Source organism: Diplotaxodon limnothrissa, linkage group LG8 (assembly GCF_057381915.1).
Source record: "Diplotaxodon limnothrissa isolate DT_005_m linkage group LG8, D_limnothrissa_male_GT1.1, whole genome shotgun sequence".
Taxonomy (NCBI): Eukaryota; Metazoa; Chordata; class Actinopteri; order Cichliformes; family Cichlidae; genus Diplotaxodon; species Diplotaxodon limnothrissa.
Genome location: NC_140603.1, coordinates 22337280 through 22359861, shown reverse-complemented (window position 1 = coordinate 22359861; position 22582 = coordinate 22337280). Strand labels below are relative to the sequence as shown.

General features: G+C 38.7%; 1 protein-coding gene across 2 annotated transcripts in view; it reads right to left on the bottom strand.

The window, feature by feature from the left end:
* Nucleotides 1-22582, bottom strand: part of dock1 (dedicator of cytokinesis 1) — a 201025-nt gene that overhangs the window by 39505 nt on the left and 138938 nt on the right. For both annotated transcript variants that reach the window (XM_085361488.1, XM_085361489.1), the window contains exons 28-31: nt 21370-21471; nt 19499-19593; nt 5398-5476; nt 4317-4417 (exon numbers count right to left, since the gene is read on the bottom strand). In XM_085361488.1, coding sequence (XP_085217614.1) covers nt 4317-4417; nt 5398-5476; nt 19499-19593; nt 21370-21471 — 377 coding nt within the window. The remainder of the gene's footprint in view (nt 1-4316; nt 4418-5397; nt 5477-19498; nt 19594-21369; nt 21472-22582) is intronic.

Sequence of the window (22582 nt, the reverse complement as noted above, 5' to 3'; positions counted from 1 at the left end):
TAAAATAAAGATTTGTAGAAGAAGCTAGAAGGAGAGCTCTTGCCCTGACTCTTTGTCTAGCTTGTGCGTATTGTGGGCTTATAAGCTGATCAGCTCTGCCACGTCTGGGTCATGAACCAATCTTCATGGCAGTTTGGTGCCCGTCTTCGCTGCCTATCGTACTGTCCTTAGGTCACAGAAAGGACATATAGTGAAGTAAAAAGGACAGAGAGGAAAAGACAAAGCGTGAATGATGGAGACGCTAACAAGAGTGGAAACAGCAGGCAGAAGGGCAGAAAGGGTATTCTGAATCCGATCACCTGAATCAAACTGAATGGCTCTTGCTCCTTTGACAGACTGAACATTTCATAGGAGAATAAGCCAATCCTGAAACTGGTTTAAAAAATAAAAAAAAAGGCCTGCAGCATTTTCACAAATTTGGTATCAAAAGGTACCTTAAGTACGGATTCTGGTGACATCCCTACAACGTTCAGACCAACACAAGTAACTAATATACCGCGGCTCTGTTTGGATGCAATGCTAAACCATCATAGTGTCTGCTTAACAATCCTGCGTGGTTGACCCCTGCTCTGATTGTTGGTATGAAAACCTGTGCTGCGCTGCCATGTTTTGTTTTTGTTTTGTTTTTTGGGGGGTGTTATATTTAAGCAAGAATCGAGATTTAATTGTCAAACAGCACTTGCAGATAATCCTGGGGAATGTGGATAAAACAGAAAAAAATATATTGACGTGACTGAAACAAGATTGTGAGATTTGAAAAATAGCTGAAAGGTCTCAAATAAACTCAAAACCCCTCCTTGCCTAAGTAGAATATGGGTTCCATCTAAGTGGAGTTTGCATGTTCTCTGTGCATGTAAATGGTTCCTGTGGCTACTCCAGCTTCCTCCCATAGCCCAGTGACATGTACATTTGACTTACTGCTGATTCTTTCTTATATTAAATATATATCTTTATTAGATGTAGTAGATGTGGCAGTAGCAGACTTTGGACAAACTTTTTGTTTCAGACCTCCAGCTTTTCTGTGCATTTTGGATCAACCACAGCTAGCAAAAAGAAAACCATCTGGAGCTTGCCACTATTTGCTGACTTGATGTAAGCCTACATATTCACTGCCAAACAGCCTTTGAATTTCCAACCGTACACACTAATGTATTTTGACAGAATCCTGAAAAAGCAGCTGCATCACCTCTTTACACACTGGTTTGGGTCAAAACAATTTACCATACTTATTTGTTAAATGGTAGAGCCCGAGGATTAATCCTCACAGTTTTTGGCAAAGTTATAAAAATAAATCAATTTGCATTTTTATGTATCAGGTATTACATGTTTGACTGTTTTTGCATCTTGTTGGGGCTGAAATATAGTCCTGTGTATATCTGCGAGTATGACGGCTCACGGCTTGCATGTTTCAGTCGTAGGAAGTGCGTTTCTGTTCCCACATATGGGCGTTCAGATGACTGTGCAGAAGGCAGCGTGTCCTCATTGCGGCTGAGACAGATGTACGGTGCTGTTCTGTCACACTCCTGTAGGCAGCGGACAGGCAGCTATGACTGTCAGCTGTCAGACCCTACAACATATACCTGTCAGCCAGGGGCAGAAACCTGTAGGAGAGGTTAACTAAGAATAAAACATTTGGAGAGAGACAGTAGTGTGTGACTGGGGGCTCCTTGTAGTTTGTGTTGTGTAATGTAATTGGGTCAGAGGGCAAACATCAAGGCAGAGAAGAAAAAAAACAAAACAGTAGAGGTTGTGACTAAAATACAGAGAAAACAGATTGACAAGCAGAGCCCTATAAGGGCTGCTCAGCTGTGATCAAAGCTTGAAGCAAAGGAAGTGTGAGATATTCACAAAACCTGTCAATACGATGCTCCTTCTCCTCATCACTCAAAAGTGGCTATTATGACAATGACATTGCTGCATGCTCATTTATGAGTACATGTGTCTGTGTCTCCATGTTCTCTGCGTAAGTGCATATATTTCAAAGGGGAAATGATGGTTAAAATTAATTGCACAGTTTCTGCCAATTATAGCCATTATTAAGACATAAACAAATATCAACAAGGATTATAATGGATTTTTAAGGTCAGACAAATAATTAACACCCTGTTTTATTGTGGCAAATTGTTTAAAAAAATGTCAATAACAATATTTTATTGTACAGAAAACTTAAATATTATTTTTCTCTGCCAAAGGATTCTATTATAGTTGTGAGGTTTTATCAGTTAAGTCAGAATGTATGCAAATTTGTTAGAAAATCACCGCAAATCTTGCTTTATTTATCACTTTTTACTATGTAAATATTTATTCTGATGTGTTTATGCTTTTATTTTGTAGTTTTAAGTCTGTGACTGACAAGTTGCTATGGTATCACCATGCAGTTTCCCCTCAAATACTGCTCAGGGTTCTTGAAAACAAGCCAAAGCCACAGAGGAATCCACAAAGGTGACGTCAGTGGCTACGTCCATCTTTTATAATCAGCAGCCTATGACTACAATGGGTGTTGGGAATGATGGTTGAAACTAAGAAAAATAAGACCCAGACTGCCATAGATATATTTATCCTCCCACTCAGGGCATGCAGACATGTAAGCTTGTTATCTGTGCCTCGGTGGTCTGAGTGTGAGAATGGCATTAGGATTACACAGGCTCCAGTAATGGAGCAGAACTTCACAAACAGCACTAGTAGATGTGTGATGCAGGGACAAAAAAAAAGCCAATGCAAAGTGCTAAAGAGCTGTGCTTCACAAATCTTTGATTTCACCCCTCTGCTCTCTGCTTCTGAGCAAGGCACAATAATTGGTATTGCAGGGAAAGCTTACAATTCAGCCACAAGCAGACAAGGATACTGGATGCAGAGAGGTAGAGGCTAAAAAAATTGAGCAGTAGGTGGAGGGACGGTGGAGAAAGAGAGTGTGCAGGTAGAGTTGTAAAGACTGTGGGAAAAAAATGACAATCCCGATAATATTCCTGTTTTTTTGCTTGGTGGGGGTGGCTTGGATCTTGCATTGTGTTTGGCTGTTGTGCTGCATAGAACATTGTTTATTATCTATTGGGAGTTCACCGCGGCCAATAATAAAGCACTGACAAACGAGCAGTCTGCCTGTCGGGCGTGAGCCAGCGTGATGTATATTTCAGTGTCAAAAGCTCCTCAAAATGAAGATGAGAGCCAATATGCGCTATGTCTGCCCAGAAAACATTTACACATTTGGATGCATTATCACAGTTTCTGAGAAACACTAATGTAGATGAATGGCTCTTTGTGGATAAAGGGAGCCGGATGAACACGAAATGAATAGCTCCCTGAATTTATAGCTGAAAGCACAATTAAGTAGATTTTAGAAGCAGTAAAAAGGTCTAAATTTCAAGGATTTAAACGTTCAGCTATTTAAAAAATTATGGGCGGTATAATAAGACAATTTTATTTCGCCTTCAGTTTCTGTCTTCAACAAATGAAAAAACCCCCAGAAGAGTGATGACCTGAATATCGAACATTACCCAGTAACTACATTTTGAATGTAATATATGCCTCTTCCTAGCCTTGAAAGTTTTGCAATTTTACAACATGGACAATGTAAGAATAATTTAGTCTGGATGTTGTTCATAACGGCTCTTTCTTTCATGTAGCAGCCAACAGCAGGATAACCATGTTCTTACCATTAGAAATACTTTTTTTTGTGGTGGCAAAGGTGTCGCCAAGGTACAGTGTGCAAGAGACAAAGACTAATGACACCCACTGCCTCGCTCTGAATTCAACAACTGTTACCTGATTTTTGGGACTCTGTATTTGGGGGGCCGGAAGGGTAAACACTAGCTAATGTCCGACGTGACTGATTTGAACATTTGTGTTCTTGCAAACAGCTCTGCTGGGTAATGTCGACAAAAGCAGCAGTACTAAAACAGCTTTATTAGGCCTGTACTGCCTCTGCCAGAACCACAGGAAGCCGTGTTTGCACATGCACTACAACCTGGAACATTTTTAGATATCACCCTGCTGGGATGTATGTGAGAAAGCACATGTTCAGATTGGTCAGAAATGGCTTTAAACCAAACAGCTACCCCAATATAAAGTCAATTAAGCCCATAGTTAAATATAAAAACTTAGGTAACTGTCAGGGGAAATGCCAGGTTTACCACGGTGTAAAATGCCCTGTTGTGCACTGCATGCGAGAGAGTTCAACACTGGACAATATCTGGGTGTGAAAATAGTTTATCTGATGAATTATACATAGTCTTGTCATGGTCATGCTGGGGAGGGAACTCGAGCTGTGCTGGTGGGAAATTAGGGCATCGTGTTTTTTTGAGAGTGTTCATTCTCACCTGTGGAAGATCTTAGCTCTTTTGTCACTTGAAAAGTTCTCTAGCTGCAATGACTCCTGGGTAAGGAAGGCCACAGCCAGATGAAAGTAGTTGTTCCACAGCTGACCCAGACACAGACGGAAAGACAGGAAGATTGCAGCAAAAGAATAGTTCAGAATGTCTGGTTACAGTTGTTCCAAAACAATAACAGTAACAGACTGGATTAAATAAATAATACAATATATTACAAAGTTTGGACATTTTTAAGAAATAGCTCTAACAACAGTCTTATCCAGTACTATGCTACGTGAGCAGGAAAGCATTGCAGTTTCATTACACTGCAATGTAATGATGAGATGGAATCTGTCCAAGTGGACGAAGAGGGCGCTGATTTAGGCCAACATCGTCTAGAGAACACACTACATCAGACAATGACAGAAGCTAAAGTGCAATGGTGTCTGGCTTTTTTTTTTTTTTTTTACTGCCAGCCCATGCATGAGTATAAAACACAACTCTTCATGATGTTGATAATTTCTAAATTCTCTTTGCCCAACCCATGTGCATTAAGCTATGGGGAAAACCCCACAGCTTTTTCCTTAAACCATAAAGAGGCCTCCAGCTCCAAATGCTGTATGCAATTAACGGTAGAAAAAGACTGTTACAATGACCAAGCTTTAAAAGCAAAGCTCACAGCAGTTCAGTTGTTGACAACATTAACATTTTTCCACATTTCAGACATTTAAAAAACAAGTAGAAAAAGCTGTTCAATTCCAGGGTGAGCAGGTTAAAATATTCAGAAATGCACATAAAATTGCTGGCCATTACAGGGTAATTGATGTTCCCTCTTCACAATTTTTATTTATTTATTTTCTTATGTCTGCTGCCTTCAGTGATCTTTTTCCAATTCAGAAAATCCAACAATGCGGCATCTCCAACAGCCCCAAGATAAAACTACAGGCTATAAGAAAAATGCCACAAAATTATTCCTAAAACTGTTGGGTAATAGTGCTTAAAATGTCAGTGCTGCCTTGTCTACAAAAAACATTATCTTGAGATGTGAAGTGCTGATATCAAGATATTTATTCAATGGTTCAGTTCCTACCTGTAGCTCGAAGTTGGTTTGATCCAGAAACTTCTTGTTCAACACGGCTGCATACTGACTGATGGCCCGTAGGAACACTCTGCAAAGATAAGAAGATTATGCTGGCTGTTTACAAAAAAGTTTTTCAAGAGTATAGAAGAAATGTAAGTAGCTTTTTACTGAAATTCAGCTTTCTAAAATTATTTCATAAAACTGCACCACCGAAAAAACATCCACCTGATTAAAATGATCAGCAATGCTTAACAACGAAAACATCTGAGAGAAAAAAAAGAAAGAAAAAAAAGAGGAAAGTGTTAAAAAAAATGCAGGATGCCCTCAACAAGTATGTATACTAGTCAAAAAAAATAAACACCAGATTGTGTTTGGAATAGATTTTAAAGAACACAACTATAATAACTATATACAGGATGCTTAACATAAGATATGGCTTCTTCTGAAAGGGATGCAAGCTGTCACCCCTCTGCGAATAGACTGCACGTGTCTATATCTGGTGTTGAGGAATCGCTCTCCATTCCTGGATGAGCACAGACTATATAATGCAAAGGTCACTGGTTGTGGCTGTATCCATTGAACATGTCAATTTTCCCAGGTGCCTATCCAAACACATCCTTGGCCAGCCTTAGTGACAGACATATCACTAAGGGACATGAAAATGATTTCAAACTTGTATGTTACTTGTATGTGACATGCATTCTACAGTGGGGCAATAAAACTGAAAAGGTCATGCCCACTTTACTTGGAATAAAATAAAAAAAAAGCAGAGTAAGTAAAACGTATTTTAATGTGATGCAATTCATATTTGTGAATTATTTCTTCATCTGAGTTTTGCCTTCAGAAGTTACCTGTTGTTGCCCTACGTGCTGCGCTGGTCCTGAAACTCAGCATGAATTTAACATTGTTCACTGCAGAGTTACCCAATATGAACTCGTTTGTTTTAAAGCTGTGACCACACAAAGAAAGAAATATTAACAGTATGCACTATCACGAAGAATGGATGTTTGCTCTTGTGAACAAATGTGTGCTTATAACAGAATAGCCAAGCAGGTTGAATCTCTCTCTCTGACAGACTGAGGTACAGTAGGCTAGAGGCACCGGTGAAAAAACATTTGATGAGTAGATCTTAATGAGAACACTGTCTGATGGGTTAATCCACTGTGATGCTGCAGAATTAAATGTTAATAACTTAAGTGGCATGAAGCTTTTAGAGGGGAATTATGACTGCTACTCGCAGAGTCAGAGGTCCATCCGCTATTTAACTTAATTTCCTGGTAGAACCTGCTACACAACAATGTGTGTACCATCTCTAAGAATTAGCAAGCAAGAAAAAAAAACAGTCTAACACAGCAAATTCAGTAATCTGGCTCATTTCATTTAGGGTTTTCCAAGCTTAGTCCTTGCTTCAGCTATTGCGAGCACAATTACAAATCAATAAGACAACAGCAACAGCTGATTGCCTGCAATAGTGGATGAAGACATATCAGATTGGAATAAAAATGGCAAGGTGAAGCAAGGACGATTGTTATGCCACTTGAGTGGATTGCATCAGGGTTTCATGAGCAGACAATAAAGCAGCATTAAGATGTAACGCTCGTGTAACTGACACTGGCAGGTAAGCAGACATCTGCTCCACAGGCAGCCCCGAGAGAGCCTTCTGCTTTTGTCATTGTCCAAGCTAAATCCTTACTGGAACTGGGTCTCATTGTGGGAATTAGCAAATCCACATCCATTAGCTGCTTCTGACTTTAAAATTCAGTTCTGTGGCAGTAAGAATCTTTGGGCTGGAAGGTCGAAATTTCATTGCTGTACAGACCGGGCCGGGGTTTCCCACTGCCCCAAACAGCTGACCTTGAACAGGAATAACCATCACTGTTAAAACAGCAATGTTCTACGACCCGGGGTATTTTAAAGTTATACAATATTCATGTTCCACATTTATCTCCATTGGTGACTAAATGCTATCTGGGGCTGATGTGTGATACACATTACGAGTGACCTTAATCATTAGCTGGAAAGGTTAACTGTCATTGAACACCTTTGGATATGCCATTAGAAGTCCATTTCTTTGGCTCTCTGCCCTCTCAGAACACCCCCGCCATCTCCTAAGCACTGAGACAGCCTATTACCACCCTGTCTGCACGAGCACATGCACCCTCTCTGCACACCTCACTCAATTTTCTGCAGCTGTGAACATGCCAATATAGTTGATACACTTAACACTGGACCAACGCTAAAATGGCTTTTCTTCCATTGCATGTGTGGGCAAAGAAAACACTTAGTGCTTAATGCTTTTGGCTAATTTATGACATTATTTTGTAGATTACTGGGGAGCCCCCATTTAAGCTATTAATTTAAGTGAAGAATACTACTGTATAAACAAAAACAAAAAACAAGCGCTTATTAAACATTTATGGATTGCCCCGTTAAAATAACACAACTTAAATGTTTTTTTTCCCCTTTTCCATATGTATTTCTTAGAGGCTTGCAGCAATAACTAATGCAACTCAAAGTTGCATGGGTTATTAGTGACACATTTTCCAATTAAACTCAAGAAAAAGCCAGACTGGAGTGTTTAAATGGATGCCTACAGGCACAACTACAGCCCTACATGACCTATATTTGCATTACACCAACTACATATTAGTGGGACAACAAGACATGGTAATTGCAAATTTACTAATCACAGGCTGTGGTTTGCATTTAATTTTGATGATGGTGAGTTTATAATAGGTACAGGGCATGAAATATCCTAAACACCACATCTGCCGCTTTGTAAACATGAGTGATGTAGCAAACAGTTGTAAACGCTGGGTCAAACGACAAAATAAAATACGAATATCCGGGATCTTCATAGTTTTCAGCAAAATATGGCTCGGCATGCAAAAACGCAGCTGTGCCCAACCACTCCTTTTTGATCTCCCTTTCTGATCAAAGCTTACCTTCATGTTTCCACTACACCTGCATGATGATCCAGGGAATATGAAGTTTCTTGGGCTTGAAACGTGATTAAATCGTACTAACGTATGCTAACATGAACTGCTTCCCACAAACAAGTTCGCACAATATTGTAGACTCCACTATCTAAAAACCTATTTGAAGCCACCAGTCTGCCTCTGCACAGACATATAATTGGCTTTAACGAACAGACAGGACAGTTCCTCTGTGAGCACATCCTGCCATTAATTAAAGTGAAAAACCTAATGAGGTGGATGAAAATAGAATATACTCTCCCTCACAGTGGGTTCTGACTAAGACACTCCTGACTAAGACCATTTCAAAGAAGATTAAAGGAATTTAGGCCTATTTTCTTTAGTATTAAGTGTGTGTCTGTGTGTGTATTTTATATATATATAGTGACATTAAAGATATGAAATATCTAACTATAATAAGATAATGGTCCTTAAAAGGAAATGTGATAGAGTAATAAAATCTCATCTCTGTCTGTATTTCAGTTAGTCAGTGAAGAATTATTATTCATAAAAATGAGTAATTTCTGTACAGTCTATAATTAATTGCCATATTGATTTCAGGGAATATCCTTTGTACCGACACAGCAATCGGAGTGTGAATCATGAGTGTCTGCATAGTACCATTAAGTGTAAATTATACCATCTGTTGGTGCCACAGCTTTTTTTTCCTAATCTAAAAAAGAAAAAAAGCCAAATTCTTGTAGAAGAGCTTTGGCTGATTTAAAAAACAGTAATGGTCAGTCATTAAGCAACAGAGAGAAACAAAATGAAGACAGACAGTGACAAACCAGTCCTTTATAACTTCATTACAAATACAATACAAACAATGGTGATTTGCATATACACTACTACTAATCAGTGACTTGTGTGTTTACTTGGCTAAGAACTTATACTTTTCTTGGAATACTTCTACAACTTTGTAATTCCTATAAAACAGCTGGTCCTTTTTAGGGATGGGTATCGAAAACCGGTTCTTGTTGAGAACCGGTTCCCACTGTTTCAATTCCTTGGAATCGTTTGCCACTTTTAAAAACGATTCCCTTATCGATTCCAGTCGCCCCGAATGACGTCATCACGTTGAGTAGCGTCTTTTACCCAGTAGGAAACACGGCGCCTGAGCGGCACAAACGCTCAAAAGTTTGGTTACACTTTATGAGAAAGGATGACAACAGGGCAACGTGCAATACTTGCAAAGTAGAGATTTCATCAAAGGGAGGAAACACTACGAATATGCAAAAGCATTTGCTCAAAAAACACGCGATTGCTTTCAACGAATGTCGTGTTTTTGATCCGCTCCGGACTAGCGAAGCTCAACCCAGCAGCAGCGGTAGCGTTTCCACGTCCTCTCCCGTTAATACTGCAGGTAACTAATCAATTAGCGTTGCATATTATGTTAGCGCGATTTACCTTATTACAAAACCTGCTATTACTGTGCGTTGCATTTAGATAACCATGATGAGAGAGACAGAGTCTGGCTGGCTCAGATGCTGGCAGTTCTCGCTGCAGTCTACCGGTAGCGTCTCCTTTCAGGCCAGGATAGACTAATGTCACCGAGCAGTGTCTAAGTTTGTGGTCAAAGGCTGGCACCCATTTGCCACAGCAGATGCCCCCGATTTCACTTTGGTAAGTGAATGTGTTTAATTGTAGGCAGGACATTACTGGATATTCTTGTGTAATTGCTACAGAATAATTTATGTTAAACTTTGTTATTGCTACAGGAGAATATTTATTTTATTATTTTACATATACATTTTTTTTCCTGGGGACCCTGTGACACCCCATTGAAGAGCCGTAGGCTGTGGCTCTCTTAAGATCTCACTGTTGGGTTTGTAAGGCCATGTTACTCCTAAATTTCTATCTTGTTCAAAGAGAAGATATAAAACACAGTTCTAAGCTAATCGACTTTAGTGTTCTCCTTTTTAAAAAAAAAAAAAAGAATCGATAAGAGAATCGATAAGGAATCGAATCGTTAAACAGAATCGAAAATGGAATCGGAATCGTTAAAATCTTATCAATACCCATCCCTAGTCCTTTTGCTTTTTTTCCCATTTTTTTCATGTTAGGCTCAGTAGGGAAAATCAGGGTACCTCTAATCATCGGCAAAAGAACAAAAAACAAACAAACACAAAAAAAACAAAAACACAAGACCTCCTTAACTTCTGCTTAGGAAGACAAAAACATCACTAACTTTTTAATTAGGCAGCGCAAGGGCAACACAGCACCTCCTACACAGTCATTTTGATACAGTACACATACCGTATCATTATAATAAATATGGTCCATCAAACTGTCAGCGTCAGAAAAATACCCCCATTACTGCTGAATGATGGATGTGCTGTACATTTCAGCAAAACAGAGGATTTGCTTTTTATGCCATTGTTGCCTTTAAAAAAATAACAAACAGGTAAGTTCCTGCAGCTGTGATACAATGACTTGAGCTCTGTCAGATGATCTGCAGCACAGACACCTAGCTTAGGTGCTAATGAGAATTTATCAGCAGATCATGCTTGGTAATTGAGTTCAAAGAGCATCGCCGATAATGATCATGAGCTATTTGCATAGGTTTGCTGAATAGACGGCCTATCTGCCTGTGCTCTGAGATAATGCAAGGTCAAAAACCTTCATTATCTGTCCAATTAATTAAATTAGATTACCTTTATTTCACATACCTGATATAATATCAGATCTATTTAACTGTCATTATATTTTAACCCAATTTTCTCTTCTGTGTGACAACTTCTCCTCTAATGCAAAGTGCAGCTGACTCTGGTTAAAATTGATGTCCTTTCCAATAGGCTGTCAGAAACCAAACAGCTCACCCTAGGAAAGCTTTAATGACTCAGAAATATCACTGGGGTGAGTCAAAGTATTGCTATCATGTGTTAGACCTTACATTCAGAATGAGGGAAAAACTTTGCCACTCCATTTGAATGTTTAAACCACTTCTCTAAGAAACTCTTAAAACTACAAGGATAATGGTGTAAAAAAAAAAATCAGTGCATCAAATATAAAACTCAAAATCTGGATTCACAAATCTGAAGTAGTGACTTGTAATCGCCTGAAAATGTTATAAAATTTGTCATAATTTCAAGTTCTAACAATCAACAGCTAATCAAATGAGAATTAGAAATATTACAGAAGTAATTAAAAGCCTTGACCCAGCCCTCATTACTTTATATTTTAAACGCCATTCTTTATTGGGATTTCTAAAGTGGTCTAAATACAAGGATTTTTAAAATTTATTTATTTTTGACATTGACCTATGAATCATTCGAGCAGACTCAAAAGATGAACCACCTGCTGTATCTTTAGACATTTCTTTCTTCAGGAGTGGAGAAGGATTTTTTTTGTTTTGCTTGTTGTTTACTTATTAAGCCTTAAAAATTGTGAGGCAATTGGACAAGTGAAAGGCAAAAGAAGAAGTGGCAGGCCTAAAATACTATCTACATTAGTCAAACAGTATCTGAAAGTCATGTCCTTAAAAAACAGGAAGAACTGACACATGACCTGAGAGATGTCATTATTGAAGCCTGGGGAACTGTTCCTTTCCTTTAAAGAAATTAGAAAGCACAGTGTCTGTGAGCTGAACTGAAATCATCCTCTGACCTCCAGGAAAAAATAAAAGCCTCTTATAACTTTATTTTATTCATTTATTTATGAATGAAAAGCACTGTGCTTTGAATTGACAGCATGTGCATGTGCTATTCATACATATGTCACAAGGACTGTATTAAGAAACTGGTACAGAGTACAGACTAAGTAAATGTTTGATCTGATGGAGGGAGATATTTGTGTTCTCACATACAGCGCTGCCAGGTTACTGTTGAGAAAAGTTCAGGGGTGCAGTTTATGTGTGAAAGCAGCTTTAGTTTAGTGTGACAAACTGAAATATGGCCCTCATGGTGCTATCAGATAAAAAACTCAGTGTTTAAAGATCTGTCTGGATGAACTCGCAGGCCAGTGAGGGCCTGTCTGTTATGCAAATAATGTGATAAAAAGCTGCAGTCCCTTTGACTCTGCAGCACCAGGCAGTATGATGTTAGTGTTGTAGCAATCAACCATGCAGCAGCCTATAAACACAGAGACCTGAGATGTAACAACGACAGCATGTGCTGCCTTTCATCCGGGGGAAAATTTTGCAAGGAGGTGAGAAGATTACTAATGAGGTAATATAAGCAGGATTCAACAGAACTCCAGACACTGGTGAGCACAGAAACTTTGTGAACTGGGGTCAGGCAGTGTTGGCAAAGTTCATGTTGAGCAATGATGAGATAATGAGGCACAGTTAAATTTCTCAAATGAGTCATGAAACAATTATAACGGATTTTAAAAAGCAAACTTTTTCAACATTTTGGCTTATTTTATGGTTTAAAAACTACTGATATGCCTATATAGATAAAGAAAATTAGATGAAACCTTAAATGCTTCTCAGGCCACAATGTTTCACTCAGTATAAAATACTGACTGATCTGAAATATATGTTCCATAAGCGTATCAGTGTTTTAAAGATGACATGGGGCCTGGGCATGTTAGCAGATGGGCATTCATGCTATGGGTACGCTTTTAATTGATGCTGAGTGCAGTGTGCAACAGTGCTCGTTTGAATGCCAAAATAAATACACATCATTAAATGAGGCTATTAAGTTTGACATATTGTTGATCTAAAGACAGAAGTAATTGTGCGAAAGGCGCAGTCGTCGGGTGTACTACAAACACGTCAGTTATGTTCTGAGAGGACAGACATAGATGAGGTGCAACATATTCACAATGTCTCCAGTGAAGCATCTGCCATAGAGTACTAAGCAATACTTACATTATACACAACAGAGAAAAAGTAATTTTTCTTGTCTGACAATAAAAGTAAATAGTAATAAGTCCCAGTCATCTACAAACCTGATGTGAAAAAGGAATGCACTGTACAAACTTTAATTTCTATTTAAAGCCCATGTGCACTCTAAATAGGATGGGAATACCTTTTGATCAATATAGCAGAACTATTATTATATTATTTTCAAATATAATAACTAGTGCTTTCAGCATTAATCTCGTTAAAATTAAGTTTATGCCATAACCACATTAACACGGCAAATCTCCGTTAGCGAGTTATAGCGGATCGCCCCGTGCGTTAACGAGCTAACCGCGCTAACGAGCTAACAACACTAACGCGTTAACGAGCTAACTGCGCTAACGCATTAACGAGCTAACTGCACTAACAAGCTAACCGCGCTAACGAGCTAACCACACTAACGCGTTAACGAGCTAACCGTGCTAACGCGTTAACAAGCTAACCGTGCTAACACATTAACGAGCTAACTGCACTAATGTGTTAACGAGCTAACTGCACTAACGAGCTGAGCTAACAACGCTAACGCGTTGACGCCATGTAGCCCCACGCATGGGGCGATCTGCGATAACTCGCTAATGGAGATTTGCCGTGTTAATGCGGTTATGGTGTAAACTTCATTTTAACAAGATTAAGGCTGACAGCATTAATAATAACTAAATTAATAGTTGTGATTTCTAATGGAGTATTTCCACATTGTAGTTCTTGTACATTTCCTTCCTAAGTAGAAGTATTCCTACTTAGGGCTCCAGTATAGTAGCTGATGGACTGTTTTCCTACACAAAAAGATGCCCTGCTGGGTTTTGATAATGACTTAGATAAAATCAGAATGAGAGAAATAACAGTGGGTGTTATCACTCTTTAGGGGGCACTATTCAAAGGCTAACTGGCTTTCACTCCGGTATACTGCAATCCATGGGCAAAAACTGGCCTGGGCAAAGGCTGATCATCGAGCAGATACACACAAAGTGCCAGACATCAACACAAACTTCAAATAGTGTACTCTGACTGATGTGTGAGAGTGGTGTGCCTGACATGTAAATAGTAAATCCTTGAGTGTATATCAAGATGTAAGATCACCTTACAGTTTTTAACGCATAGAGCAGTATAACATTATGCAGTACATCAGGCAACGCTATATCATGAAACCATATGTAATGACACCGCAACAGATTGTAGATGTCATTAATTCTAAACTGCAAATGAGGAAGCAGACAAAAACCAAACATCGGAGAGTGACTGCGTAACTTCCACAGATTTAACAAAGCGGCATGGTTTGAAAGCTATGGAAAGGTCAGACCTTTCTTTTCAGCTGACAACACTAATGCTGTGAAAAAGAGTGTGGACAGGGTGTTTGGAAGGTCTGGTATAAAACATCTATGTAACGACATACACTGGAAGATTTATTCACCAACTGCTTTTACTTTGTAAAAAATCTTCTTTGAAATTGCATCATACTATTAACTAAAATGACCAAAACAGTGAAGATTATAAAGAGATTACTGTGCTCAAGACCACTTAAACATTTTCAAGAAAGTCTGGCTCTGTGAAAGCAAAATGTAAAGAAACAAGGGATGGCTCAAGACTTTTGCACAGTGTAGTCAATTGGAAAAATAAAGACAGTGCCAGGTGTGACAGGTGTGAGCTTTGTCTTTAAAGACAGAAACAGCATCCTTATTTCAAGGCTAACAAAAATTTCAACAACTGCTGAAACTGACTAAGGGATGTTTTAAAAGAACCCTAAAATTTCTCTGCAACTAGACCACAATCAATTCAGAGGTTTTCAAATAGCATTCGTTAAATAAAATTGTCTTTACAACAAGAAGATTTCAAATCAGACACCCTCAAAACCACAAGAACTGTTATTTTATTTGGTGAGTGCTGATTTATACATGGGGACAAAGGCGACAACAACATCAGTTTCAGTCTTTTTAAAGCCCTTCATCCTTCTTCCCATAGACCTGCCCTCAAGGACTAGGATTAGTCTTTAGTCATTAGTCAACTCCAAATGGCAACCATCCAGCTCCAGAAACCCGATCCTAATGAGTCTGTGTGATGGAGTAGGTTAGAGTTAAGGAGCTGCTTCTTTAACTTGTTGAGGCTTTCATCTTTTCATCTGCCTTGCAAGCTTCTCAAAAAACCCATTCATCTCAAAGTACTATTCTTAGTCACAATTAACACAACGCCACAAATCGTTGGTCTTATTTTGTGGAATTAACTTTTGAGAAGTCCATCTAATGTTAATTCAAATCACAGCATTAAAATATGATGGAAGTAGCCCTCTGAGACATGAAGGGTATATCATATATTCAATTGTGTGTTGCAAAAATACAGAAGACAGTTTGGTTTTATCTATATACAATGCCCTTTAAAAATGTAAATAAATATATATATATAAATATATCAATTGATTTAGCTATGGCTCTGAAAAATATATCACCCAATTTGTTAAATATGTTTTTGTTGTTGCAGTAATTAGAGAGTTTAGAGTGTTTAGAGAGTTTTTTTTGCAGTAATTACAGCTGATCAACAATTTTTACTCAATCTGTTCTCAATCAAGTCTTCTGGTTGCTTCAACATTCACAGCTGTTCAAGTGCTGTGTCTTACAGCTGAAAAAAACACTGCCAGTGCACATTGTTCTGGACGTGATTCTCATCTCATTAGTGGTGCTATCACGATGTGTGGAGAAGAAAGAGCTGTCTGCTGGTGCTGGTGAGCCACATGCTGAATGCGGCATGTGCAAACTGCTCAGGAACCAGCGGTATATATTGTATAAAAGTCTTGAGCCACCTAATTTCTTTCTAATTTCTTTCTATTTATAAAGAACTTAAAAGTTAATGTTTAACCCCTACCCCTCTTGTCCTCTTGGAAGTTTTTCCTTAGAGTTGCTGACCCACTATTACTCATTCAAGTCATCAAATGAGCCACAGTGTGGAAAAAAAGCCATGGGTCATTACTGTCCACGGGGCCAAAGTGTGAAACCCCTGTAAAGCAGGTGGTTATGGTTTAGCTGTCAATGTAAGTCCATGGTCACTGAGGTCACATGAAGTTGTAAATGTTGGTGGAAACAACTAGAAAGGGATCAAATGAGTGCTCCGAAGGCTTGGTGCTATAAGCCACTACCTCTGCTTACAGTGAATATAGATGGTCTCTTTTTGTTCATCAAAAGGTGTCATCCAAACAATGAATGGTAATTTTCTGCATCTTTCAAATGTGGATACGTTTTAGATACTGTGGGGTAGTGGGCTTATGGAACAAGACCCAGCAGCCACTAGCCACTGTGAGCTGATGAAGAACTGTGAGCTACCAGTTGTATCCCTATTGTTGGCAGATTCATGCCGTGTGCAGCATAATTCAGATCACAGTTTGCAGAATGATTTAAAATGGCTAGTTATGAATGAATATGATAGTGGCTTGTTTTCCTAAACTGTCTGACCTGCACTATTAAACTATAATTAACCCCAGTAACAAAAGTTTTAATCCACCAGGACTGAAATCTCCAAGTTTATTTGTTAAAAAACACAAAGTAACTTCAGAACACAGATCGAGATAAAGACATGGTTCAAAGTTTGTGGAGGATGTTATGAATTTAGTCTGTCTTTAATCCTGTACTCAGAAAAAGAAAACAAAAAAGGAAGGGCACATGAGGTATACCAAATACTCCCTTTTCTGTTAGATTGTTAATGTAAAACATTTACAGCTCTCTTATGTCACCTTGAGTTCTCAGTGTGAGGAGCAGGAAAAAAACATTGATCAAACACATTCTGGAGGATGGCGACAAATAAAAGAGTTTTTCTAATTTGCGGCAAAGCTAACACCTGCAGTATTCAAACAGACTCGAGTATAAAGACTGTGAGATCAGCCAGACCTTGACAAGCTTATTTTTCATTGAGCTGAACAGCAATTTAACTCCAGCAAGTGGCTGAATATATAAACTAGTATTCAGAATTAATCTCTTTCCAGCTATTTGCTAACAGGCAAAAGCTTGTTGGGTAAGATTCTGCTGAGGCAGGAGACTGAGTGTGAATCAAAGATTCAAACGCGTGCTACAAAGTGTGATCTTAGATTCAATTGCTCAGTGAAGCTCCTCACACCCCCAAAGCTGTTCCGAAAAGTAAAGGATCACAATCGGTATGGAGTGTGTGAATAAGCTTGTGAGACCAACACACCATGGCGTCGACTGCTGGTGTGCTTTGCGTGTGGCTCAGTAGGGTCCAGCACTGAGTTATTCCCTGGTATTTTTGCTCAGGTTAAAGCAGAACAGATGTGATTATCACATCTGCGGGATACCGGGGAACACGCTCATGAAGCTATGCCAAAGACTTCAGCAATGTGACTCAGGTGGCAGACAATGTCTGTTCTGAATTCCAAAAGGAATCTGGCTTGCAGCAATCCGACGGACTAATGAAAGCACAAGAATCTAAATTGAATAAGCAATGCAATCTCTAGTCAAATGTCCTCGCTGGCAATGATGTTGGAATGGTTTTAGAAAGATTGGGCAGGGGGTGAAAACTGCTCACAGTAAACTAGAGGTTGCTGCTATGAGCTCTGCACCTGCCATAAATGGCCACTTTCAAGGTGCCCAAAAGGATTAAGCTCGAAGCATTGCTATACAATTCTGTTTGTGTGAGATGCATATTACCTTAAATGCTTTTAAAAACTGGTATTTTTGATGGCATTGTGGAAGAAAGTACAAACTTTCGCAATTCTTAAAACAGTTGGGATGCTGTGTAAAATGTTAATATATGTTAATATAAACAGAATGCAATGATCACTTAAGATAGAAAACATGTTGAATGTTTAAAGTGAGGCATTTTACTATTTCATGAAAAATATGAGCTCATTTGGAGTTTAATGACACCAACACATCTCAAAAACATTGGGATGGGGCCACCAAAAGGCTGGAAAAGTAAAAGAAACAGATGGAGGAAGATTTTTCAGCTAATTAGGTTAATTGGCAAGAGGTCAGGGAGATGGTCAGGGTAACGACACCAATCTGCAAAAAACTACATCTACAAATTTTGCAATAATTTCAGTTTCATGTTTAATGATGTACCACTGACATGAAGTATCTCAACATCCACAAATAAAACTAATAATAAAATGATTCCAGGAAACCTGGAAAAATCTCTGTACACAAGGGACAAGACTGAAAATCAGTATTGGATGATCTTGATCTTTGGTCCCTCAGATTACATAAAATGACAGAGGTGGGTTGCTAAGTCCTACAGAGCTCCAAAACGTCCTCTACCACTGATATCAGCACAAAAGCAGAGGGAAGCTCCATGCATTGTGTAGGTGGCCCGTTTTGTGCATGTGGTGTGTAAGATTTTAAAGGTTGTTTTCTGAAGCTAGAACAGGTAGCTAGTTAGCAGATGAATTACAAAAACATTATCCTGGTGGAAAAAAGTGAGTCCAAACCCACTTTAGGCACCAGGCTGTAAACATGCTGATTTTTGCTGTGAGGATTTCACCAAGGGGCTCTACAGGGATCAGCTTACGTTTCAAGCCAGCATCAAGAAGCCATCCGAGGAGAACGGCAGATTTTGGCACATCTGCATTGGCTATCATCTCTCTAACTACGCCTTTTGTTTCTTGTCTTTTTGTTTCCCCTGTCAGTTGGGACTCAGACAGTATTATAATGCTAAATTTAGCAGAGTCAATGTCAAAAAAAAAGAAAGAAAAAAGATTCAAGCATTTCATCTGGCAGCTGTTTTGGTATCACTGTATAATAGAGCTCAGCAACTCATTCTGATGTCTTGTTTTTTTAAAAGTGAATATTTTATATAAATTAAAAAAGAAAAACCTAACTGTTGGCTATGCTGACTTTCCTTGTTTAAAAAAATCACTAAGAAATCCCCCAAAATATACAAAGAACTCTAAACTTAACTGAAAGCTACAGAAAAACCCCACTACTGACTAAACTGCAAAGCATCTAACTTTGCTTTAAATTTTTAAAATTGCATTTAAAAAAGGTTTGCATCAATAACCCAGAAGCCTGCTGCAGAACAGCACAAAAAAAGCAGAGAGATTCTGAGACTAAGTTTGGAGATTAGCAGCGTATACCAGAGCATCTATAATTCATGTGATTGTTTGCGGCTGCGCTGACTGCTCATCTGATTGCTACACTGCTGAGGCCTTGTGCCGATATTTGCATGAAGAGAAAAACATTTGAAAATATTCATACCCGCTTCCGACTGCTGTTCCTTAGCAACCGTAGTGAAGCGAGTTGAAAGCAGTATAGTTTATGGTTTGTGTTTGCGTGTGCATTTCCAGCAGTGTCGTACTTACTTATTTTGCATCATGTTCATTATGATCCAGTCAGAGGGGTAGACATTTTTTCCAATGAGATCTTTGAACATGATAAATGTTTCCATTAGGAAATCCTGTGAAAGAGAGAAAGTTTTCAAAATGAGAACTGCTATTCTTCCTACTTCCAAGATAAGAGTAATCTGAAATGAACGGTTTGTCGTCCGTGGCTTTCAGGCAGAAACGGGTTTTAGATTCGTTTTAAAGGTCAAGGTGACTTGTGTATTTCTCTTTTGCAGGTAGCACACAAAACTAATAATCCAGTATTTTGTTAATATTACACAACTAATATTCATCAGATATCTGGGTAACACCTACAATGACCATTACCATTTAAAACATAGCATTAGTCATATCTACTCTGTCTGCACTCCCTAACTTTACATGTTTTAAGGGTTACAAAGTCACAATTAAAAGGCATCACGCACTCACCACTAAGATTATTGGATTCACCAAATATAAGCCAATCACATGGGAGAAACTCAATGCATTTAGGCGTGTAGACAGGCTTAAGTATTTCACAAACTGCTCATCTTCTTCCACACACATCCGTCTCTAGGGTTTACGTAACTTCATTTGTTGCTTATTTTATGTACTGCCTGTTAATATCAATTTAAAAGCAATTCCTACTACTGCTTTATATAGTTTCTTTGTTTTTTTTAAAAATTATTGTTTGCATGACAGTTTAACATCACCAGGGTTGCAGCAGAAAGAACATGGGCTGAAATAGTTGTACAAGCCTTGAAAATACATCAAATAAACCCATTGATGTAATGGAATACACGGCTGTAATTACGTTTAGCTTCACTGTGCTTTATTGGTGGGCCAGTGATATTGATAAGCCTATTAACTTGCACCATCAGCAAATTCTTTTTTTTGTTTCAGGTTACAGCTTTCTTCTCCGGAAGGAATAACCAGCGCTACACAGCTGTGCATGTTTACTATTGCCATCTGGTGCCGATGTCCCTTTTTATGAGTCTTACCAAATTAATTGTGATTACAATTGTTATGTTCAGTGACGCCACACAACAAAAAGATATCCTCATCTGGGCTACAGCCAGCATCAGGATCTATAAGTGACCCATAGCCGAACCATCTTCAGGTACCACAAACCTGCAGAAAGATTCACGTTCATTACAGTGATTCCTTACCCTGCTATGGGAACTGGATAAGGAGTCCCAAACTGGATTTTCTTCTAAAATCCACTGAAAATATTACATTTAAGCCTCAATAAAAAAACAAAAAGCAAAACATGCAATTAAAATAAATAGTGCTTTTAAGAGAGAATGGGATGTCAGTGCATGCCAACTCAGTCACACGAGTACAAAAAAAGTGATTTTTCAAATTACAAGCAATGCCAACGTATCTGTCAGTGTGCGTTTTATAAAGCTTCGCCTGACTCAGATTCGTGTTCATACGATGAAAAAATCTCCAAAGAGCAAAAGCAAACAGAGTGGAGTAACTGAATGCTAATCTGGCAGGAGATAGGAGAGAAAGGCTGCTTTGAGGGCAGAATTATTCTGAGCTGAAACCCATAACCTCTGCGAGATTTATCCCTCCTCCACAGCTTGTTGGTTGCAACAAGTGATCATTTTCCCTCAGGAGCTACTATCACCAAGAGGAAGTGCAATACATGTATCGGCCCAAGTGCAAGGACTAAGAAAAATTCAATTTCATACTTTATTGCAAAAGAAATTGTATTTTTTCCTCTATAAAAGCTCTAATCTGACTTTTGATTTCTAGATAAGACAGAGCAAAATCATTCTGAAGCACAGGCAAGTATTTTAAGTTATAAAACGACAATGTGGCCTGAAGATCCAGCAGACACAGAAACACTGACAGAGTGTACTTACCACCACATCACTCCTTATCTTGCCAAAGGTGCTGATCAGATGAGCATAATGATAGTCGTCCATCTGCCTCAGTACGCCAGTCATGCTGGCCACGAAGCTTCCCTGGAGAAGAGAAAGTAGTGCATTCAATACACAATCAAGTTTAAATTGAAGGATCGGACAGAAAGAGTCTGTCTTTGATTTTTTGGCCACTGACCACCTGACTTGACTGGATTGGATCAGAGTACTGAAGCAGGCTTGGCCTCCCAGGTTTAAAAAGGTAGGCACCCTCACCTCATGGGTGATCTCATTAACCTGCTGCCCTCCACTCGTCAGCTCTTTGTCTCCACTGATTATAATACCCATGAGGTCCCCAAAGTGCCGTCATTCATTTGCAGAGCATTATCCTGCCTCTGGTTAGTACAGTGTATATGTGCTGCAGAGAAGAGATAAGTGGATGGCAATGTGTGCAAGACTAGGTGAAAAGAGGTTGCTGCTGCCAGTCAAGTGTCATTCCTTTGATGTGAATAGACAAAGCCAGATACACACTGAAAAAAAAAACAAGTGGAAGACGACTGGAAAGGCATGGATATGAACGGCTAGAGTTCGTACTGTTTACAGCTGACAGACTGCACAAGAAATTCACATAAAAAGATGGATTACTCAAGAGATTTGTACAAAGGATAAGAATAATCAGCTACCAAGAGACCAATACAAGAACAAAAGAAAACCAGTAAGACACTAAGAGAAGATGTTTGTTGTTATCTAACAAAAGATTTGGGGCTAATTAAAAGGAAATCTAAAGAAAAAGTTACAGAATTTGCTTAAATACTTTTGAAGAATAAAAGCATACTGTAATGATTTACTGTTCCCACAGTTTTACCTCAACCAGCTAATCAAAAATGAAAAGAGAAGGTAATTAAAATTACTCTGAAAAGAAAGCATGAAAGCACACCCAGCTTAATGAATATAAGGTCTGATAAGCATTAAGATACACAAGCAGGAAGAGTGACTCTTTATCTCTAAAGTCTGCAAAAATAAGTAGAATGCTGGCTAAATGAGACGACTTATAGTGCACCCTTTTCGTGCATATCTTTATTTAAAGGCAAAATCTTGCACGAAACATATTTCAAGAACAATTCAAAATAAGGCCAAGAGTAAGGTCTTCCTGTTTGACACTTATCTAACTGGCAGTAAAGCAAGCTGCACGAGACACAGAAAGACCTTAACCAGC